We start from the raw sequence: 23,919 nt of genomic DNA on the forward strand, positions 1-23,919 counted from the left end.
CCTTGTTCTTTTCCTGGCATTCATTATTTGAAGTAGTACAATCCTATTTCTGCTCCGATATAGCAGAACTACACAGAAAGAGGTACTGTGTGGCTGTTTCAAAGTAAACTATTGTTCAAGGCTTCCAATCATTCTGGAGATTTTGAAATTGCATTATAATCCATTCACATCCATGTTTTTAAATTGGATGTGTTCTGTTTTCATACTACCTATTCCATCTTCATTACATAAAGCTAACTCTACCCCTGCCAATATTTTGCCTCATCCTTGAACCTGCCTTTATCTGTGACCTTTCGCATGACACTGGTTGAACAAAATTATTCTAATGCAACTGACCAGCCTCAGTAGTTTCACTTACCTTACGTGGTCTGTTTGCTATCATACATCTGAAATTTTCCATTGCACTTCGCCACCAGTCATAGTCCAAGTCACCAAGATTCAATATAATCATGTATAAATGAATCCCTCAGGATCTAAATGAGACCTTTCAAACACCAATGCCTCACTGTGGTTGGAAGGCTGGTAGTGTTATTTATTCAGCTGTTGCAAGAGATTCATCATGGTTTAACTACATGCCTAGTATTTGTGGGATCTTCAAGGATCTGCAGCAATTTATGGCCCCTCATTAAGTGTCACTTTCTGCCTGGCAACTCAATGCAACTGATGTAATTTGTAACATTGGTGTTATATTTGAGCCAAATTGAATTTGGAAGAGTTTTCTTGGTACTACCAAGATTTCCTATTGTCACCTTGATAACATTAACCAGTTTTGCATATGTTTGAGACATATATAAATTAGACAGCCACCACTTTTTACTCAGTACGAGAGTCACAGGCACCAGAAGGTGCGTACAAAGTAAAGGGAGGAAAGTTTAGGAGAATGATGGGATAAGTTTTACAGTGTTGTGGCTGTTTGGAATGTATTGTCAGGGGTGGTGGTGGAGAATTAAACATTAGGGGCATATGAGAGTCAGACATGTGGATGAAAGAAATAGAGGGTGATGAGGTAGGGAGGGTTTCAGGTTTTTGGTAGGTTCTATACATTGGTGCCACATTGTGGTCTGCTGTAATGTTCTATGCCAGTCTGCTTTCACTGCTGAACTTAATGGCACCTCAAGACAACTATTCAATGTGGCTACTTGTGTTCTTTCAGTAAACCGGTCTACTAGATCTCTGCTGTCCATGATCTAGCTTGCACTAAATTCTATTTAACATTGCAACTGAACCCTTGACTTTTCTAACAGATCTCAATCGGTGAAGATGGGTAGCAACATCTCCTTGATCATATTCAACACCGTTGCTTCTCAGATATGTGCACCGTGTCTTCGACAATACTCCTGCCCCCACCCCCACCCCCCCGCCATGACTCCAGCCAGGTATTGAGTAATGATACATTGATCAAATACTATATTGTCATGTAACGAAATTGCTATAAGGCAGAAAAATATTTGGCATTTGCATTACCTGATGCCCCTTCCAGTCAGAAGCAAGAGAGTCCCCGAGAGACACAGTGCTTATGATTTACCTCCAGTGCCCTCCTGCAACCCCACAAGGTTCCAGTTCAAACCTTTGACAATCTAAGCCCAGATCCAAACCTCCACTGCCAGGGCCCTTGGCCTAAGCATCCTCTCCAATCCCGATTTTGATTCCTGGTCCTCATGACCCCGCAGCCAATGTGGGTCCTTTGACCTCGCCACCCACAGCTGTGTGCATCCTTCAGCCACAGAGCCCCCTTGCTCGTCTGCCATCGTGATTACCCTCCTTAGGATTGTCTCCTCTGCTTCTCATTAGGGGATATTCTCCCTGTTACTAGTGGCCTGCACCAGGCTGCTGCTCCCCTAGAATCTATAACTTAAAAGTTTCCGTCCAGGTTCTGCCACCTTGGGGCCAGACCCCACAGTTACAGGAGCCATTCATTGACTCTTTTAATAGGTGGTTTAAAACCTGGACGAGCCTTCGGAGGTAGAGCTTCACAGGGGAGTGCCCACTCCCCGGTACCACATCAGCGGTGGCCCTGCTGTTACAGCAGCTCTGCCATTTTTTAAATACAGAATGGAGATTCAAAATCCAGTGGCCTGGTGCCAAGAACTTTGCGCTATCAATAAGATGAAGGATTTGATTATAGTCTTCAGGGAAGGGGATAGAGACAACCACTGACCACATCAATGGCATTGAAGTGGAGTAAGTAGGTACAAGTTCTTGAGAGTACACAGTATTAATCTGCATCAACCACAGACGTGGTGGTCATGAGAGCACACCAATGCCTCTACTTTCTGAGGTCTAAGGCAGTTTGTCATGTCCTTGTCCTTTAGAGGCATTTAGCACAAAGCTATTACAGCGCTGGCCACCTGGGGTCAAATCTGGTGCTGTCTCCAAGGAGTTTGTACCTGCTCCCCACATCCGCGTGGGTTTCCACCTGGTGCTCCGGTTTCCTGGGGTATTTGGGCAGCATGGGCTTGTGGGCTGGAAGGGCCTGTTACTGTGCTGTATGTCTAAATTAAAATTAAATTAGTCTCCAGAAGTGGACCATCAAAAATAACCTTGCATCACTGCATGGTTTTGGAGCTGTTTTGCTCATGCTTTAAAAAAAAATTACTTACAAATTTAAAACCACAAAGAATTCACATGATTGATGATATTGAAAATCAAGTCCAAATACATGTGGCATATATGAAAAGAAAGAATAAAGAAATCCTCTCCCATATACCCCCTCCCCCCAACCCCTTGCTAAAAGAAATAAAAGAACAAGGGACCCTCAACAGAAACGCTTATTACTTTAAGGTTTTTTTTAATATACTGAGACCTTAAGGAGGAAGGGAATGTCAGAGCTACATTTAACAATTCACCCCCACACTTTGTAAATATGGGCACCATATCTTCCAAAATATGTAGTATTTTTCTCTTAAATTATAAGTAATTTTCTCAAGTAGTATACTGCACCGTATTTCAGGATGCCATCTTTCTGTACCCAGATCTGTATCAGACTTCAAAGTTATAGCAATTCATTTTCTTGTTATTGATAAAGCAATTTGAACAAACTTCTTCTGATACATAATCAATTTCAATTTAGGTTTAACCCCTCTAATATCATTCAGTAAAAATAAATCCTGTGGGAATTTAATCCCCATTATTCATGATTCAATAAATCACCTATTTCTAATCAAAAAGGTTTAATTTTAGGACACTGCCAAGTAGGATACAGAAACGTACCAACATTTAAATCTGAAGAGGTCTGGTTCGATTTATTTAACTTTTGTGGTGTCAAATATAACTGATGAATAAAATTATATTGTACCAACCTATACCTCACATTTATTGTGCTTTTCAAACCTTCTCTACGTAACTCAATCCAATCACGCTCATCTATTTGGTTATTCAAATTTACTTCCCATCTTTGTCTAGATTTATGACCCTTGACTTTTTGGGCTTTCTTTTGTAATAAGCTATATGTATATCACGGAAATAAATTTCTTTATATCTCCATCACACAACAATGATTCTAATTCTGTCTCTACTGGTAAAAACGGTTCTTGACCAAAATTTTCATGTAAAAATTCCATAACCTGATAATAACTAAGTCTAGTATTCTTAGGTACCTTGAACTTCTTAATTCTGTTAAAGAAAATAAATTTCCCTGCTTCAAAAACATCCTCAATTTTACTAATACCCTGACACTGCCAAATCTTTATAAATTGGTTTTATATAGAAAATAGAATCAATCTCTTCTGAATTTTTTTTTCTTTTTCTTGACAATAAACCTCCCCCCCCCCCCCATCTCTTTATCAACCTTATTCAAAGCTCAATTAAGTTTTTCAATATAGGAGTTTCTCTATCTGCTGTTAACAATCTTACATTCCATTCATAAATAAAATCTTGTGGGGTTTGGTTCACCTATTTTACTAAATACGCCCTAGGTGTAATTTTATTTAAATCATGCATTACGTTAATAAATTGCAACTGGGCTGCTTTAAAAATAATTCATAAAATTAGGGAGCTGCAAACCTCCTAAGTCATAATTAATCCAAATAAACCCTTGCCATTTTTCCTTTCCATAAAAATTTCCAAACACAAGGATTTAATTCTTTAAAAAAAATCTGAGGAATTGCTATAGGAATGCTCTGCTCGAGCTTGGGAGAAACTGCAGAAGGTAGTGAATGCAGCTCAAAGCATCACGAAAACTTCCCTCCCCAAATGTTGATCCCATCTGTACCTGCCACTGCCAAGGAAAGGAAGGCAGCCAGCAGACTGAAGGACCCGTCCAACTGTGGACACATTCTCTTCCTCCTATCAGGCAGAAGGCTGAAGAGTGGGAGATTATGCACCAAAAGTTTCTTCCCTTCACTGCAACAGTGCTCTCTTGCTGTCCTTGCTTGGTACTAATTGGTCTTTCTTTTCACTGTAACTCTATACTGAGTACATTGTATTTTTCGCACAGCTGTATGAATATTAGACTGCTCATAGAATGTGACAAATAGACGTAACTACTTCCAAGACATGCCACAAATTTAAATGAACTAAAAAAGGGGAATTCGATCGCCTAAAGTTTCTTTCCCACAGCCATCAGACTCCTAAATGAACCCCACTTCAGTGCTGTCACATTGCCCATGTTTTGTTCTAATTGAGTCTTTTTTTCATTTTAACTCTATACCCTATAATTATGCTGTTGTTCTTTCTCTTCATACAGCTCTAGAATGTTAGAGATAATCTATTAGACTATTTTTACTTAGAGATAACCTGTTAGTCTGTTCATTGAAGAACCTTTCTCTCTGAATCAGGTATAGTGAAGAATAAACAGTCACCCCCGAACCTCCATGCATACAATGGTGTCTAACTGAACAATGCCTTGTCTTTGAAATTCATGTGATTTTTTTTGTCAACTACAGAAGCGTCTGAACGTTCTTTTTCAAACTTTCCACCAGTGTTTGCCACTTCCAATCTGTGACCACAAATGGTCTCTGTGCTCCTCCAGTTCCAACTTTTGGTCCATCCCTGAACCTTTTGCAAGTGTCCCTATTTCTTTTAAATTAATTTAATATGGAGGTAGATAGTTTTTTGAAATAAATTGAGACGTGAATGGGAAGAAGAGTCACGCCTGGAACAGATCACCCATGATCATTTTCCATGACGCTTCAACACTGCATTATTGCTTATTATGGGAAACCACAAGTCCATCACCTCTCCATAATCATACCATGAGGGGACAGTGCAAAGGTGCCTCAGGTGGATCCCTCAGATACTGGCTATCTTCCCAAAACACTGATAATCTTTCTCCCACCAATGCTGTTCGACCCATTGAGATCCTGTAGCGGTTGTTTGTTGTCTTCAGTGAACTTAATGTTATTCATGCATCTGTTAAAATTCTGCTGCTAATTGTGAATCAATTGGCCTTTTTGATATAGTTCTTCCATTGCAATATAATGAATAAACCTTTCCCTCTTAATTGACACTTTATATATCATATATTTCCCCTTAATAGTCTTGGAGGAAGCTTGACCATAGCTGTAACTTATGTTGGATCAATTTATCTTTATGGTTTTTCATTCCTCACACTTTCAAGTGCATCTTTCACGTTGTATAAATTATATAATGAAAGGCATATCTGAATGGAACTGACTATTAGATTATAGAGGCTGCAGTTGTATTATTACTGCACAAGGGAATTAGAGTAAATGATTTGTTGGATTTTCCAAAAATGTCCTTTTCAAAAGTGCATTGATTGTCCTGGCAATGTTTTTTTTTGCATTTAATTGGTTCATATTTGATCTTAGGAACTATGATTTTTTTTCTTTCAAATTAATAGGAAAGATGAAAAAAATAAGGTTTGGAGTTTAAAGCTGACATTTCTCTAATATATCTGCAAACAGTACAATAGACAGCTCCAGGTAAACCTCTGTTCACTTTCACCTTTCTTTCCTAATATTTGCTCTTTCTAACTTCCAAATGGATGTGTATTGTATAATTAGATAGTTCTCTGACAAACCCTGTGTATATTCTGATGAGTGACAGAACCTCTCTATATCACGATGAATCATAGATCCTAAATGCATTATAATGGTCAATGGATTCTGCATATTTTATAGTGAATAATAGCTGCCGCATTTGGTAAAGTGAACAAAAGGCCCTGGGAATATCACGTAAACAATTTCCCTTGTATATATGATAATGACAGGAGCTGCGTAAATAATAGTGAATTATAGACACTATAGATTAAACACATTATGCAAAAAACAGATCTTCTGACACTCAGAAGGATCTAAAGACTGCATAAAACATCTGTACTCTAAGGCAACAAAATTTCTGACAGATGTGGGTCTGGTGGAACAACATGACAGCAGAGTCTGAGGACTTGGGATTTCATTCTCAGTCTGACTGAGCAGACATTTATTGGGATGATTTTATGCAAACTACATTGAACCCAAGGAATTATAACTTTAATCAAACCTGAACCTTGTGATTAATCCCAGTGCAAATTTAGGGAAGACCAGTTGTTTGAACCCAGGCACAATATCTTCTTTTTCTGCTCATTGGCCAATGCAACAGTATTAACTCTTTTACAGTGGATGGTTGAAGAGGGCATTAGGATTTAATTTTAATATGTAGTTGTATCATTGAAATCAAAGAAAATAGGCTTGAACTGTGAAGTAGTACAGAGAGGGTTTGGCAATTTATGAAACTATAAACCCAAGAGCTTCTGAACCTTAGTGCAGCTTGCCTCACAGAAGATCAATTATAAACAGCACACTCCATTTAAGGCTGCGATTGCATCAAGTGAAAGATTTTCTCTGGTTTCCATGGGCTCATGTAACTGGAATAAAATGCGGGCATTTCGTCACTTAATGCGTTGGTAGGAATCTCACTTTATAATAACAGGACAGAATATAAAATAAACTGGGACAAGAGTGAGATTTTACCTTTAAGCAAAGGAGACTATACACAATATCAATACGGCAGTCAGTTTAACTGGGCCAAATCCGATATGAAGTATTTGGGGATTAAATTTAATGGTCATTTGAATGATCTGCATAAGTTTAATTATATCGCCTTTCTGCAGAAGATTGATGAGGACCTACATAGGTGGGTAAACCTGCCCATCATATTATTGTGTAAAATGAAGATAATGCTGAGACTTCAATCCTTTTTTCAATCCTTACCTATCCCACTACCTAATAAATTTAAAAAAAAATTCTTAATGGACATATTCGTTCATTCCTTTGGTCAGGTAAATTGACTTGGGATTATAAATTAGGAGGGTTAAAATGACCAGATTTTTAAAAAATATTATTTAGCTGCACAAATTCATTTTGTTGCTGTTTTTCTGAATGAGGCGATTCCTTCCTGGGCTATATTTGGCTTGCACATGGTAGGAGAGGAGATGGCAGAAGAATTTATTTATAAATGGAATTTTAAATTAATTAAAAGGAAAACAAATAACCCTTTATTGAAACATGTACTCTATATATGGGATAAAATTAAACAATTTGAGGGGTTATCCTCAAAGATGCCTCTATCTCAAAGCAGTTTAATACCCATGGCTTTGGGTAATAGAATCTAGGCTACCTGGTGCCAACATGGTATCAGGTGCATTGAAGATTGTTTTGGTCAACAGAGGCAATTTAAGTCTTTTGAGAAACTTAAATATAATTTACCTAAAAACACATTCTTCTGCTATCTCCAATTGCAATCTTTTTTGAGGGAAAAGTGGGGACCATCAATGTAAATTCTAATTCGAAAGGAGAATGTAACCAAAATATCTCTAATATATATGCTCTGATCCAAGATCAAAGCCCAGAATCTGGACTACATAGATCGAGGGAGAGATGGGAATCAGTTTTGGGCATAAAGAGGGGATTGGAGTATAGGAACAGAGATGCCCTTCTGCAGTTATACAGGGCCCTGGTGAGACCCCACCTGGAGTATTGCGTCCAGTTCTGGTCTCCAAACTTGAGGAAGGACATACTAGCTATAGAGGGTGTGCAGCGCAGATTTACAAGGTTAGTTCCAGGGATGGCAGGGTTGTCATATGCAGCAAGGCTAGAAAAACTGGACTTGTATCCATTGGAGTTTAGAAGGATGAGGGGGGACATGATTGAGGTATATAAAATCATCAGGGGGATAGACAAGGTGAAGTCTGATTACTTGTTCCCAATGATGGGGGAGACGAGGACTAGAGGGCATAGTTTAAGAATACAGGGTAGGCCCTTTAGGACGGAGATGAGAAAGCATTTTTTTACCTAGAGAAGTGTGAATCTGTGGAATGCTCTGCCTCAGAGGGTGGTAGAGGCGGATTCGCTGACTATGTTCAAAAGAGAGTTAGATAAGACTCTTGTGGGTAACGGAGTTAAGGGTTATGGGGATAAGGCTGGAAAGGGGTACTGATGGTAATGATCAGCCATGATCTAAAATGGCGGTGCTGGCCCGACGGGCCAAATGGCCTACTCCAGCTCCTATTGTCTATTGTCTATTGTAATCGATCCACAATGCTGGTCAGATCTATGTGTAGGGAGATATAGACTAATTCATTATAACATTCTGCTTCAATTTTATCTCACACCTCAAAAGATACATAAAAATAAGCCAGAATTTTATGATAGGTGTTTTAGGTGTGGTATAGATGTTGGTACCATTTTAAATTCCACTTGGTTATGCAAGAAATTAAGTCCTTTTTGTATAGAATTGGGGGAAGTGTTGACAAAAATTGTAAGGGTGAACTTCCCTCGAGACCCGGAATTGTTTCTTCTGGGGAATTTGGCAGTTACTTCTCTAGAAGTAAATCTAAATTTATTAAAATTGCATTGTCAATAGCCAGGAAATGTATAGCAGTAACATGGAAATCTGATTCCCTACTTCACATTGATCATTGGAACATGGAAGTGCAAAGTTGTATTCCCTTTGAGAAGAAATGGAATAGAATAGTATGTTTGTCAAAATATGGCAACCTTATTCCGATTACTTAAATGCCCAGTTTCTATCATTTATATTCTTATTCAAAATTTAATACTTTTAAAATGATGTGACTCTGAGATGTCGAACCTCACTCCTGTTGCTTTTTCTTTTCTATTTTCTTTCTTTTGATCTCCCTCTATTCCCTGTTGTCTGTCCCCCTTCATTTTGAATCTAGGGAGAGGGCCCTGGGAGAAGAGGGACTCTCCTTTCCCTTTTTTGGATCTAATGAATGTTTTTATATTCAGTGTATTATTGTTATTATATTAATTGAGTCCTATATTCTGTATTTTCTTAAAAACAAATAAAATATTAAAACAAAAAGAATAACAGTATCGAGCAGTGGGTCCCAACTCCCCACCAAAGAGGAGATACTTGTAGTTAATGAAGACTCGCACCTCAAGATCCAAGAACAATTTTCTTCCAATAGCACACTGGACAATTTTTTTTTACTTAAAAGATTTGCTTCCTGACAGAAAATTGGGGATTCGGCTAGTCAACTTCAAGCTGAACACAAAGATAATTTCAGATTTCCTGTATCATGTAGATAATTGGAGAAATATTACATTAACTTTAATTGAATTTAGCCTGTTTAATCACATAGTGACGCTGACACATTGCGTTAGTTCAACTGACCTAAATATGTCTGGCTGCTGATTTTCATTTGAACTCAGCATCTGATGCCTCTCATGTCAGCGTCCAACAGTAGTCGACCAGCATCGATGGATTCCAGTTGCCCTGATACCGCTTTTCCATGGTCGCAATGTCCTGGTGAAACCTTTCACCTTGTTCGTCACTGACTGCACTGAGATCAGCAGGGAAGACGTCCAAGGGTGAATGCAGAAGATGAATTTATAATGACACGGTGCGCTTCATGGTCTTGTATCACAATAATAGGCCATGTCTAAAAAACAGTATATGATAGGAAAATTGTAAGGCTGCTTTCATGATCAGCAGTTCAAAATCCATAAAATAGACCTAAAAATGTTCAGGAAGCAAAATCCTTGTGGTTCAGTGAAGCCTCCCTTTATTAAACTAGTGACAGACTGCTCCGATACCATAAAAGGTACTGCCCCCATTATTGTAATGTCATTCTTTTTCTTGCACACTGGTGACTGAATATCCAATATCTATCTATCTTTTGTATTTATTATCTCTTAAATTTACTTTGATCACACTATTATAGTTTTTTTATTGAATACCTATTTGACTGCAGCAAGAAGGAATTTTGGTGCATATGTACATTGCATAGAAATAAACATTATTCATTATCAATTTAAGGATGGTAATTTTAAATCAGAAACGTCTTATTTGAAGAGAAAATTCAAACAGAGACTATTACTTTTATAAAGGACCTCCAAAACACTAATCCAATTCATAGATCTAAAAAGACACCACTGGGTTGGACGCCAACAAATTGTCCGACTCAGGAAAAAGCCTCTGGAAAGAGTTCCTTCTAGGATCAAAGAGGAGGAGTGAATTCTTTAACTTCATCTTGGTCCTTCCTATCAACTCCTAATATCTCCTAACCTTTAAACTTTTTACTTGTCGTTTTGTATCAAGGTCATATTTTGTAATTGCAGCGTGGTTTTTTTGTGTGTGAGGTATTGTTAGTCTTAATTGAGTCAACATTGATAGGTTTGCGGCCACAGTTACTGATTAGTAAACACTCTCTTGAAAGGATTGAGTTTAACAATGAGTATTTGGACTTTGCACAGTTTTTCCTTTGTAATGTTTAAAAACTAGGGTTTGCATTAAACATTTTGGCCCAGGTGTGCGATTATCCATCACATTAGATCGAAAGGTTAATGTAATGAGATAGCTGGGAACATTGGGAATAACTGTCACGTCTGATATATAGATATAAGCACAATAAATCAACGTAGGCCTGTTATATAAGCAATTTCAACATGTCTGACAGTCAATTGATTAGAAATTTAATAACAGGCCTTGCTTCCTCAGCAAACTAAGGTTGATTATATCTGCAGCAGAAGGCGATAATGTGCTTTCTGTGTAGTTTCTCATCATTCTGGAAATTCAGCAACCAAGTCCTACATATTCCAATACTGTGCATCACATGGTACAGCAAACTGCTCCTGGTTATAGGATATATGGGTGATATCTCCTTGCTTTTTGCATATATGTTCTGGATGGTAGTGAGTATATATCTGATGGGAAACCTCTGCATCTCTTGAGAGATGAAGACTTCTGTGTCCAAGTGCAGGCTTAAACATGCTCCTATACCAATTAAAGGGTTGGACACCACCAGGGACAGAAGTGCAAATGGCCTCCAGCATGGATGCCTTCCCTCATGACTGCAAGCTTGGACGTAGAATTGCATTCAGTTTGACAGTACAACAGTGCACCCAGACTAGGGTGCGGTTCCTTTCCTTTTGTGGCCCTCATCTGAGTTCACTGGTGTAGTACTAATATGTGAACTTGCACTCCCATGAGCAGTTTCACTGGATGCCCCGTCTGTCCGCAGCCCACTAATGACAGACGTCTGTCAATATGGAGCACGCTTCTTTAACCGACAGTCTCTTGCCTTTACGATGTCCATATCTGAGGTGGAACTGGGTGGACTTAAATATAGTGTGAGTCCTGCTGCCTCAAATATATGGGACTTCTGATTCTCCTTTGTGCTTGGTTTCAGGGTGGCGACGGATTAGATCGGATTGATGATTACAAACCATGTGATGCTCGACAGTATGTGTACAGCACAGATGTGCTTCTTTTAGGTAGAGTGCTCGTTTTGTAGGATGGATAATAGTGCGAGATATTTGAACATTAGTACCTTGAGAAGGCATCCCAACCCTTAGAGGGAGAGAGAGAGAGAAAGAGCAATGGGTGTTAACGTTCCCATCTTTTTTTCTAAATTTAATACCTTGCTGCGCAATAAATTCGGAAAAGGCTTAGATGTAGAAATAACTATTGACAAGATCTCAAGGTGCTTGTGTTGAGACAAAAGGTTTTACGTTATGGTTCTGTTTGTTGTTGATGCATGGAAGAAGCATCACAACGACCATTCTAATCTGAACTTTTCGTAACGTTTGCCCTTGCTATTATTTCCCAGTGCTTTCTGTGGATGCTGCATGACCTGCTGAGAGCACTTTCGTGGACTGCACTAGTTCCCCAGCATCTGCAGTCTCCTTGTTGCCCTAATTATTTTTCATTCTTCCTTTGACTTCCAAACTCCTGATTCATCTTACATTAAAACAAAGAGCAAACTTGGGCTTTCTGGTATTTCAACATTTAATTAAGACAAACACCATAATATTTGCAAACAGAGGGAAAACTCTATGGCTTAAATATCTTGTGGTTGACTGCTACCCTATGATCTAATGTCTCTTATTCCAAATAACATCTGACTCACTCTGATGGAATACAACATGATAGATGGAAAAGTAATGTGATAATGTTGAAAACTGTCAGAGGTCATCCAATTTGGAAGAAGAAATAGAAAGGCAGAGTATTTTATAATTGGTGAGCGATTGAAAATGCCGGTGTTTAGGGTGACCTGAGAATCCTTTTCCCCTAAGCTCTCAAATCCCTGTCATTGAATATATCTGTACAAAAAACAATGCCACAAGCAAAGTGCGTTTCACCGTTTATTGTATGGGACCTGAAATCAGGAGTGGAGACATTTTGTGAGTAGGCAAATGGGATTAATGCAGAAGGGAAAATATTAACACATTTGGACAAAATGGGTAAAAAGAACAAACTGAATCTCTTTCTGTGTTGTACCAGGTTATAACTTTGTGACTCTAATTGTGCAGAGCACGGGTGAAATGTACCAGGAACTTTATGTCCAGGTGCGGTCTCTTTACACATGGAAGAATATATTCACTGAGGGAGTGGGGATGTGTTTGTCCAATGAGACGTGGTTAAGCACCTGCACTCTCTTGAAGCACACATCATTCAAACAGTGTTCGAAATGCGGAGTTGTGTTTTCCATGGCTGGAGTGTCTAGTGCCAGGGGCCACAGCGGCAAAAGAAGGTGTCACCAATACAAAACAATGATGGTATGAAATTGTAGACCATAAGACCGTAACACATAGGAACAGAAATAGGCTATTCAGTCCATCGAGTCCACTATTCAATTATTACCTGATTCATTATCCAACTCAGCCCCACTCTCCAGCCTTCTCCCCATATCCTTTCATGCCCTGGCTAATTAAGAATCTATCAATCCCTGCCTTAAGTACATCCAATGCCTCCACAACTGGCTGTGGCAACAAATTACACAGATTTACCCCCCCTCTGGCTAAAGAAATTCTTCCTCCGCATCTTTGTTCTAAGTGGATGCCCTTCAATCCTGAAGTTGTGCCCTCTTGTCCTAGACTCTCCTGCCGTGGGAAACAATCTTTCCACAATGACTCTACCCGTGCCTTTCTACATTCAAAATGTTTCAAAGAGAGCTTCCCTCATTCTCCTAAATTCCAATGAGTACAGGCCATGAGTGTCAAATGTTCCTCATATGATAACCCTTTCTTTCCCAGAATCATCTTGTGAACCTCCTCTGAACACTCTCCAATGTCAGCACATCCTTTCTTAAATGAGGAGCCCAAAACTAATCACAATACTCTGAGTGAATTCTCACCAGTGCTTTATAAAGCCTCAACATCACATCCCTGCTCCTATATTCTATTCCTCTTGAAGTGAACGCCAGCGTTGTCTTTACCTTCTTCACCACAGACTCAACTTGGAAGATCACCTTCAGGCTATCCTATGCGAGGACCCCCAGATCCCTTTACATCTGGGAATTCTCAATTTTCTTCCATTTAGAAAATAGTCCGCTGTTTATTTCTTCTACCAAATTGCATGACCATACACTTTTCACCATTTTTATTCATTTGCCTCTTCTCAGCCCATTCTCCAACTCTGTCTAAGTCCTTCTGCACCCTTCTGGTTTCCTCAACACTACCTACTCCTCCACCTACCTTCGTATCATCTGCAAACTTGGCCACCAAGCTATTCATTCCATAATCTAATTCATTGATATACAACATAAAAAAGAAGTGGCACTAATACCAAATCCTGTAGAACGCCACTAGCAACTGGAAAGCAACCAGAATATGATCCTTGTATTAAGATTCTCTGCTTCCCGCCTATAAGCCAATCCTTCTCCCACGCCAGTATGTTTCTTGTTAAGTAGCCTCATGTGCGGCACCTCGTCAGATGCCTTCTGAAAATCCAAATGCACAACATTCACTGCCTCTCCTTAATCTAACCTGCTTGTCACTTCTTCAAAGAATTCCAAAAGGATCATCAGGCAAGATTTTCCCTTAAGGAGACCTATCTTGTCACGTTCCTCCAAGCTCGCCGTAACCTCATTCTTGACCATCAAATGCAACATCTTCCCAATCACTGATGTCAGGCTAACCACTCCATAATTTCCTTTATGCTGCCTTCTTGAATAGTGGAGTGACATTTGTGATTTTTCAGTCCTCTGGAACCATGCCAGAATCCATTAATTCCTGAATGATCATTACCAATGTCTCCACCATCTTGACAACTGCTTCTTTCAGAGCCCAAGGGTGCAATCCACCTGGTTCTCAGCCCCTTCTCCCTAATAATAATAACTACCCTTCGCTGATACCCTCGGACATCCGGCACACTGCTAATGTCTTCCACAGTGAAGATTGGTGCTCATTTAGTTTCCCTGCCATCTCCTTATCTCCAATTATTATTTTGCCGGCATCATTTTCTAGTGGTCCTATATCTACTGTCACCTCTCTTTCTGTATATTTGAAGACATTTTTTGATTCCTCTGATATTATTTGCTAGCTTACTTTCACACTTCATCTTTTCTCTCATTATGTTTTTTTAAAATTGTCCTGTAAGTTTTTAAAACTTCCCAATCCTCTATCTTCCCTCTAACACATGCTTACTTATATGCCCTCTCTTTTGGTTTCATGTTGGCTTTGACTTCCCTTGTCAGCCACAATTGTGACATTTTTCCACTTTAATATTTCCTATTTTTTGGTATGTATTTATCCTGCACCTTCCTTATTTCTTGCTCTGCTGTCCTTTCTACTAGTGGCCCCTTCCAATTCACTTTAGCAGGTTCATCTCTTATGCCATTGTAATTCCCTTTACTCCACTGAAAATGCTGACACATTTGTCTTTCTCCTTGTTAAAATGTAAATTGAGCTCAATTATATAGTGATGGTTCTTTTACCATAAGCTCCCTGATCACTTCTCTCTCCCCTTACCTCTCTCAGTATTCACCCATCCGCTGGCTGAATCCCACACTATGGATGCAACCACCTGTTTAAAAGTCTGATCTATGACTTGCTGGACCTCCTGGACAATCCTTAGCTCATCAAATTCCCAATCCAGTTCCTTAAATCAGTCATCAGGTTCCATGAATTGCCATTTCCTACTGGAGGTGCATTCCACTGCCAGATCTGCCATCATTCCTGCTCTGCAGTGGCCAAGACAAAATCAGCAATAGTGAGAGGGAAAAATAAATTACCTGCTCCTTTGGCCTCAGCCTCTTCTTGCCGAGGCCTCTTGAGTCAAAGCGTCAACTCCACCCCCCCTCCCACTCTAACTCTGGCCCACTCACACGGTTGCCACTTCACTTATACCTCTCCCCTAGTTAAACAGTCCTACTCTCACACACTCTCACTCCAATGACCAGTCATTGGAAAAGAAACTTGGCAGCACTGCACTCACCTATTTAAACAATCTTGTCCTTGCACACTCTCGCTCCAACTGCCGTTCACTCGAAATCTCTACACAATAGTGGATGCAAAATGTATTCATGACAGAGTTCATTTGAAGGTTGAGTATTGAGAACATCAACGTGTGAGGGACTAGTGCAGGAAAATGAGACTATGGAAAACAGCCATTCTCAAAGAGGGGCCATACAGCTCCTCTCCCTCCCCCCCAGGAAGGCCACAGAACATTTAAACTGGCCATGGACTGAAATCATAAAATATTTGGACATTTTTTAATGTCATCAGTAGGAGAGAAGTATGGAAAGAGCCACTTAAACTTGACCGCTTCCCAGGGCAGGGGGCCGATAAATTTTGAATAGATTCCTAAGAATGGCCATAGCCAAAAATAGGTTGAGAATGGCTGGTGTAAAATATTCTTCTTGATCTTATTGAATGGGGGTACAACCAGGAAGGATGGAATCGGCTCTTCCTGCATCTAATTCATATCTTATGCCTACTAGAGGCACATGCAGAATATTGACGGCACCACAATATAGGATTCTATTTTGCCATTGTGAAGTGCCTTCAAATGGTACATTACATCAGGAACTTGGGCACTCAAAATGGATAAAAAATTGCATTTCTGTAGCACCTTTTACAACTTCAAAGTGCTTCAAAGTATTTTGGATCCAGTCAAGTGCTCTTGAAGTGTATCATGGATTCAACTAAAAAAGGCAGCATTGAGCTTGTGGAGAGCAGGTTTTCACAAAAAATGAAATAGTGAGCCAACGATTCAAGGAGTTGCTGGTGGAGTTGCTCCATCCCAGTTTGAGGAATCCGAGTTCAACCTGAACTCCAGTGCTGTTTGTGTGGAGTTAGCATGATCTCCTTGTGATCACGTGAGTTTCCTCCAGTTTCCTGTCACCTACCAAAGATAGGCGGGTTACTGGGTTAATTGGCTGCTGCAGGATGCCACCAATGTGTAGTGGTTAAAATTCGGGGGAAATCGATGGGAACAAGAGGAGAATACAAAAAGGGGTCAATATAGGATTAGTGTAAATGGGTGGCTGATGGCACGCATGAACTTGATGAGCTACAGGTCCTGGTTCTACTCTCTCCACGATTAGTGCAGCAGTTAGTGCGACAGGATTACAGCATAAACAACCAGGGTTCAAATCTAGTGCTATCCGGAAAGAGATTGTCCCTTCTCTCCATGTCTACATGGGTTTCCTCTGGGTTCTATGGTTTCCTCCCGCCCTTCAAAATGTACTGGGTTGTAGGTCAATTGGGAGGCAGGGGCTCGAGGGCTGAAAGAGCCTGTTACCGTGCTGTATGTCTAAATTTAAATTGAATTAGGGTCTAAATATTGGGTTGGACCCATTGCAGGATTGTCCTTCTTTGAATTACTGATCTCGCAATACAGTATGTTTTCGATTATCTGCAAACCACTTAAACCGAAATCCTCAGTTATCCAAAAAACAATCAGCAACAATATAACATCACAAGTTGAAAAAAAAAGATTGTTTCTTAAAATTTATACATTTATCTTATTTTGTAAGGAGACATCACATTTTTTTCGGAAGAAAAACCTTTTGTTGTTTTTTTCTTGTTGTTTAACCACTAATACAAGTATTCTGCTGATGCTACTGGGCTCCTTAAAGCAATTTCTCAGATATCCAAAAAATCTGGTTCACCGAAAGACGTTTGGGCCCGAGCTTTTTGGATAATTGGAAATGTACTGTACCAAGGATCTTCTACGTTTTCCTCAATGCAGAGAAATTTAAGAGGAATTTAAAAGAACTGTTCACAACAATGCAGTCAGGAGGAATCACCTGGTTAGATCCTGAGACCCCTGTTTCCGACTGTGTAAAGTTTACACTTTCTTGCTGTGCCAGTGTGATATTTTCCTTGAGTGCTCTAGTGTCCTCCTACATCCAAAAGACCTGCTGGCTGGTGTGTTAATTTGCCACTGTAAATTGAGCCCGGCATATACGTAAATGGTATAATCTGGGGGAGTTGACGAGAATATAGAGAGAATACACAATGGGATCAACGTGTCAATGGGTGGTTGTTTGGTGCCATGGACTCCAGGGGCTGATGGACCTGTTTCTGTGCTGTATCTCTCTAAGTCTGTATGGCTGAACATAAGGAGAGAAAATAATAGTTCTACTGAATGTCGTTGAGGATCTGATGAGATAAATGGCCACCTTCTGTATTATCGTTAGTCAGTGATCTAGCTCAAGGGTCAATATGTTATAACCTAGAATGAACTGTCGGAAAGGGTGTATGAAGTAGATTCAGGAGTAACCTTCGGAAGAAAATTGGATGTATATCTGAGAAGGAAGGAAGCAAGATGTTTTGGAATGGGAAAGACATATGGAACTGGGTCTAGAGACACTTGAGAGACAGGAGATGCTGGGATCTGGAGCATCAACAATCTGCCAGAGGAACTCAGTGGGCCAACGTTTCAGAACATGACTTCGGATTCTGACCCGAAACGGCGAACCTTCTTTTTCTCCCACTGACGTGGTTCGACCTGTTGAGTTCCTCTAGCAAATTGTCTGTTAGAACTGAGTCGAATTGGATCACTCTCTCCAAAAGCCAGCATGGGCTTGGTGCGCTGCATGACCTTCCTCTGTGCCATAAGAACCTATGACTGGATAAACGTCCCAATTTTAACTACCGTCACCAGTGAATAATGAACTGTGTTTCATTTTTGTCAGCATGATATTTCTAAAATTTGAAATGGCCTTCCCATTAAACAATACTGTGTCTCTTTAAATGTGAACAGACTATATTTATTCGATGATAAAGCCCAGGCTATGGGAATGTGGCAGGAGATAAACACATCGTAAACCACATACATATACATACTCAGGCATCATTAAAAGCGAGGGCCATGCAAATGCATCACATTTAGTCAAGAGCCCCAGGGAAATGAGAATTACTTAAGGAGGCTTGCTCACCCATACGAAGTGAAGGACTCTTGTAGAAACTCTCTGAATGTTGTCTGTAATTCATCAAGTTGGACTTTCACTCTGAGTAGTCATTGATCGAGGTAAGATCTGGTGCAACTTTTATGTCACCTTTATAATTGAGCATGAAAACTGTCGGAGCCACAGATGTTTCTGTTGCGATTTGTTTACATTACATCGTGAATGGTCTTTATACGTTTTAAAACCTGTTGTTTGATCTTTCATCAACTTCAAATCTGATTTAAGTGACCAACGAGACAGGAGACCGTTCGAGTTAAAAAAAAAACAAAGGGAGTAAACCAGTCAGGGAGGGAAAAGTGAGGGAATGAGATTCAGATAAAGATAAGGATTAAAGGAAAAGAAGAATAAGATGGGAAAAGAAATGAAAAATATTGACCAAGAAAGAAATAGGGAGAAAACAGAGAGGAAAGGAAAATAAGGATAGGGAAAATATTTGGGAGGGAGGCTATGAGAAATAACGTAGATTGAACAATAAGAGAAAGGGACGATGCAGACAGTGGGAGTTAACTTAGAAAGTGGGACAGAGTAAGATGGGGAAAATGTGGGAATAGAAAGAAAGAGAAAGATTAAGAGGAAACAGTGAGACAAAGTTGATCAGAACAGGAAGACTGATAGGCGAGAGTTCATGAGGAAGTTAACTTGAGGGAAAACATGGTGAGAGAGGCAGAAGGGAAGGTAAGTGTAACTTGTTCTTATAGTGACACAAAAGGAGCCCATTTGGTCCTTCAGACCCACGCTGACTTCCAGGAGCGCAATCTCTCATGTCCCATAACTCTCTCCCTAATTCCCTGCCCCTCCACAACTTATTCTCAATTACCCCTTTGATTTGCTTTGCCCTGAACCCACACGATGGAGTGATTTACAGTGACCTATTAATGTACCAGTGTGTTATTGGGAAATGGGAAAACCAGGAGGAAACCCACTGGACCACAGTGAGAAAGTGCAAATGACTCACAGAAAGCAAGCTCAGGGTGGAACCTGGGACTAAACTACACCACTACCCTTCTCGGATTGTAAGGCTCAAGCTTGAATTTTGGGACTTGAGGCAATGGTGACAACAGGAGAGTATCAATCTGATGGTGCCCTTGATTGCATGCCCCAGAAGGGGGAATCCTGCCGCTGTTACTAATGGTACAAGATGTACGAGGTTAGGTGACCACAGCTCAGGTTAAGGGAAGGCAGAGAAGCCAAGAAGGTCGATAACCAGTAATACTCAGAATCAGAATTAGTTGTTTTTGAGGCAACCGTATTGTGCAGTACAGTTGCAAAATAGCTATAAATTACAGTTCCGTAAATACAACATTTATAGTGCTAACAACAGACAAAAGTGAGGTGGTGTCTGGAGGTTCATTGTCCATCCAGAAATCTGACAATGGAGGGGAAGAAGGGGTTTTTGTGTCAGTGACAATTTGTGTAAATAATTTTGTGCCCATCTCCGAGTGAGTTGTTACAGAGTTAATGAGGCGTGGGCTATTTTGTACAACACTTATTTGTACACTGGAAGTGTTTCTCTGTTGTCCATCAGATAGAAATGCCAGTCGTATTAGTGCAATGCCCAGCATTCTTTCAGGTTGAAGTCTGAATCACAACTGTTCATACCTTTAACGGTGCAACAGTCTTTCAGCTTTAGGAGAGTGGTACAGTAAGGATCAGACCAACGAACAGCGACAGGGAGCAAGTGGGAAAGAACTGAAACAGAGCCAGTTGTCATCTGAATAGTGGGTGCAGGAGGAATTTATCAGGAGGGGTGCGTGTCTATAAATGCCCTCTGCACTCTTTGCTGGGCATCCAGATGCCCCTTCTTGCTGTGAATGCAAAAATTATATTGACCAAAATGCAAAGGTTCTTCACCTTCTGGATAGAGCTCCTTCAGACCTTTGCAATGCAGGAGCGAGGATGTATTACATATATATCCTCACCAGCCTTTTGAGAGCGATGGTGACCCTGACTTTGATGTTGAGAGATTGCAGCCTCTTGGTGTGGGTTTGAACTTGTGGTTGGAGATATGTGGAAGGGGCCACAATGGCATGGAGCTGCTGCCTCCAGAGCTCCTGCAGCCTGTACTTGAAACTGAATTCAGGAGTGGAGTCCACATGACTGCATGTGTTCCCTCCAGTTTGTTTAGCTTCCTCCCTCATACCTAAGGCATACAAAGTGGTCGCTTAATTGGCCACTGTAAATTGTCCAAAATGTGTAAGGGAGTGGTAGAAACTAGGAGGAGTCGATAAGGACAATAGGTTACAGGGAATATCAGTTGACAGATAGGATTATTTGTAAATTCGAGGCTGAATGCCCTCTTTCCTGCGATATCACAGGCACCAGTCTTCACTCTATCGAGGACATTTACAAGAGGCGGTGTCCTAAAAGAGCAGCCTCTATCCTTAAGGACCCCACCACCCAGGCCATGGCCTCTTCACTCTGTTACCATCGGGAAAAAGGTACAGGAGTCAGAAGACGAACACTCAGTGGCATAAGGACAGCTCTACACTGCTGCCATCAGATTCCTGAATGATCAGTCAACCACAGACACTGCCTTACCTTGTCTTTTTATTTTTTTGGCACTATTTTAATTTATGTTGTGAGGTGATTTATATAAATGTACACTCTATGATGCCGTTGCAAAACAACAACTTTCGTGATATGTTAATAAGGCGTGGGCTATTTTGTATAGATTCCAATTCTGATTCTGTGTCTTGTCTAAGGGTGTATATATACTTGTGTATGCACACACACACACACATACATGATATATATAACGATGTAAAATTTAATACAGGTATATATAAAAATAGTTTATGGTTTCTAGATAAATTGTTCACCTGAAAGAAGAAGCTGTTTCCCAGCCTAGCAGTCCTGGTTTTTATGCTTCTGTTCCATTTTCCTGTTTCAAAGACACTGTGGGTTGTATGAAGTGTCCTCAATGATTCTCTGAGTCCTCTTTAAGCACCACTTTCTGTAGATATCACCAATAGAGGGAAGGGAGGTCCCAGTGATCTTCTCTGCAGTTTGAATCACCCTCTGTACTGATCTTTAACCTGATGCATTGCAGCTACCATAACACGAGGCTGCACCACCATTTTTCACCACCGCACACACCCTCACGTTCACACACTCCTACCTTTACCTCCTTACACACCCTCACGTTCACATACTCCTACCTTCACCTCCTTACACACCCTCACTTTCACACACTCCTACCTTCACCACCTCACACTCCCTCACTTTCACACACTCTTACTTTCACCTCCTTACACACCCTCACTTTCACACACTCCTACCTTCTCCACCACACACTCCCTCACGTCCACACACTCCTACCTTCACCTCCTTACACACCCTCACTTTCACACACTCCTACCTTCACCACCTCACACTCCCTCACATTCACACACTCCTACCTTCATCACCTCACACTCCCTCACTTTCACACACTCTTACTTTCATCACCTCACACTCCCTCATGTCCACACACTCCTACCTTCACCTCCTTACACACCCTCACATTCACACACTCCTATCTTCACCTCCTTACACACCCTCACTTTCACACACTCCTATCTTCACCTCCTTACACACCCTCACTTTCAAACACTCCTACCTTCTCCACCACACACTCCCTCATGTCCACACACTCCTACCTTCACCTCCTTACACACCCTCACTTTCACACACTCCTACCTTCACCACCTCACACTCCCTCACGTTCACACACTCCTACCTTCATCACCTCACACTCCCTCACTTTCACACACTCCTATCTTCACCTCCTTACACACCCTCACGTCCACACACTCCTACCTTCATCACCTCACACTCCCTCACTTTCACACACTCTTACTTTCACTTCCTTACACACCCTCACATTCACACACTCCTACCTTCTCCTCACACACCCTCACGTTCACACACTCCTACCTTCATCACCTCACACTCCCTCACTTTCACACACTCTTACTTTCACCTCCTTACACACCCTCACATTCACACACTCCTACCTTCACCTCCTTACACACCCTCACTTTCACACACTCCTACCTTCACCACCACACACTCCCTCACGTCCACACACTCCTACCTTCATCACCTCACACTCCCTCACTTTCACACACTCTTACTTTCACCTCCTTACACACCCTCACTTTCACACACTCCTACCTTCACCACCACACACTCCCTCACGTCCACACACTCCTACCTTCATCACCTCACACTCCCTCACTTTCACACACTCTTACTTTCACCTCCTTACACACCCTCACATTCACACACTCCTACCTTCACCTCCTTACACACCCTCACGTCCACACGCTCCTACCTTCACCACCTCACACATCCTCACGTTCACACACTCCTACGTTCACCACTGCACACACCCTCACGTCGACACACTTTTACCTTCACCACTGCACTCACCCTCACTTTCACGCACTCCTACCTTCACCACCTCACACACCCTCACATTCACACACTCCTACTTTCACCTCCTTACACACCCTCACATTCACACACTCCTACCTTCACCTCCTTACACACCCTCACGTCCACACACTCCTACCTTCACCACCTCACACATCCTCACGTTCACACACTCCTACGTTCACCACTGCACACACCTCACGTCGACGCACTTTTACCTTCACCACTGCACTCACCCTCACTTTCACGCACTCCTACCTTCACCACCTCACACACCCTCACATTCACACACTCCTACCTTCACCTCCTTACACACCCTCACTTTCACACACTCCTACCTTCACCTCCTCACACACCCTCATGTTCACACACTCCTACCTTCACCACTGCTCACACCCTCACGTCCACACACTCCTACCTTCACCTCCTTACACACCATCACGTCCACACACTCCTACCTTCACCACCTCACACAGCCTCATGTTCACACACTCCTACCTTCACCACCACACTCACCCTGCTGTATTTTCCTAGATGAGGGCAGATAGTTTCCCACTGAAGTAGTAACGATTGTCTGCCAAACTCCCCTTGCTAAGGATTTCTGCCTTCTGATTCATACAGGTGAGGAAATGATTGCACCAAAGAAAATTTAAAGCCTCCAATGCTCACTACTGTTGCTTCCCGTGGTAACCAGGGACAACGCACCACTTGCAAGGATGCAGAAGTACATTGACACATCTTCTGATGTAAGGGTATGGTAAGAACTGGGAGGTGAGCCTCCAAAGTGGGCTGTTATAACACAGGAGATCATTGGAACCTCTTTCAGGTCTGCAGGAGGTTTGAACCTGTCTCAGGATGGGAGGAGGTTGGAATCTAATCAAGTTCAAAGTTCCTTTTATTGT

General features: G+C 41.1%; 1 protein-coding gene and 1 long non-coding RNA gene across 4 annotated transcripts in view; one reads left to right on the forward strand and one right to left on the reverse strand.

Moving 5' to 3' along the window:
* Nucleotides 1–9,409: 9,409 nt before the first annotated feature.
* Nucleotides 9,410–23,850, reverse strand: LOC138764970 (uncharacterized). Of its 2 annotated transcripts, XR_011358391.1 has the most exons (4): nt 21,421–23,850; nt 18,572–18,691; nt 15,622–15,680; nt 9,410–9,844 (listed from the first exon to the last, which is right to left on the reverse strand). It is a non-coding gene; the product is annotated as an uncharacterized lncRNA (long non-coding RNA). The 2 variants fall into 2 exon arrangements; XR_011358392.1 differs by lacking the exon at nt 15,622–15,680.
* Nucleotides 23,642–23,919, forward strand: part of LOC138764968 (inositol 1,4,5-triphosphate receptor associated 2) — a 50,988-nt gene continuing 50,710 nt past the window's right edge. For both annotated transcript variants that reach the window (XM_069941488.1, XM_069941487.1), the window contains exon 1: nt 23,642–23,763. In XM_069941488.1, coding sequence (XP_069797589.1) covers nt 23,734–23,763 — 30 coding nt within the window. In that variant the 5' untranslated portion in view covers nt 23,642–23,733. The remainder of the gene's footprint in view (nt 23,764–23,919) is intronic.

The sequence above is a fragment of the Narcine bancroftii genome, chromosome 5 (genome assembly GCF_036971445.1).
Source record: "Narcine bancroftii isolate sNarBan1 chromosome 5, sNarBan1.hap1, whole genome shotgun sequence".
Taxonomy (NCBI): Eukaryota; Metazoa; Chordata; class Chondrichthyes; order Torpediniformes; family Narcinidae; genus Narcine; species Narcine bancroftii.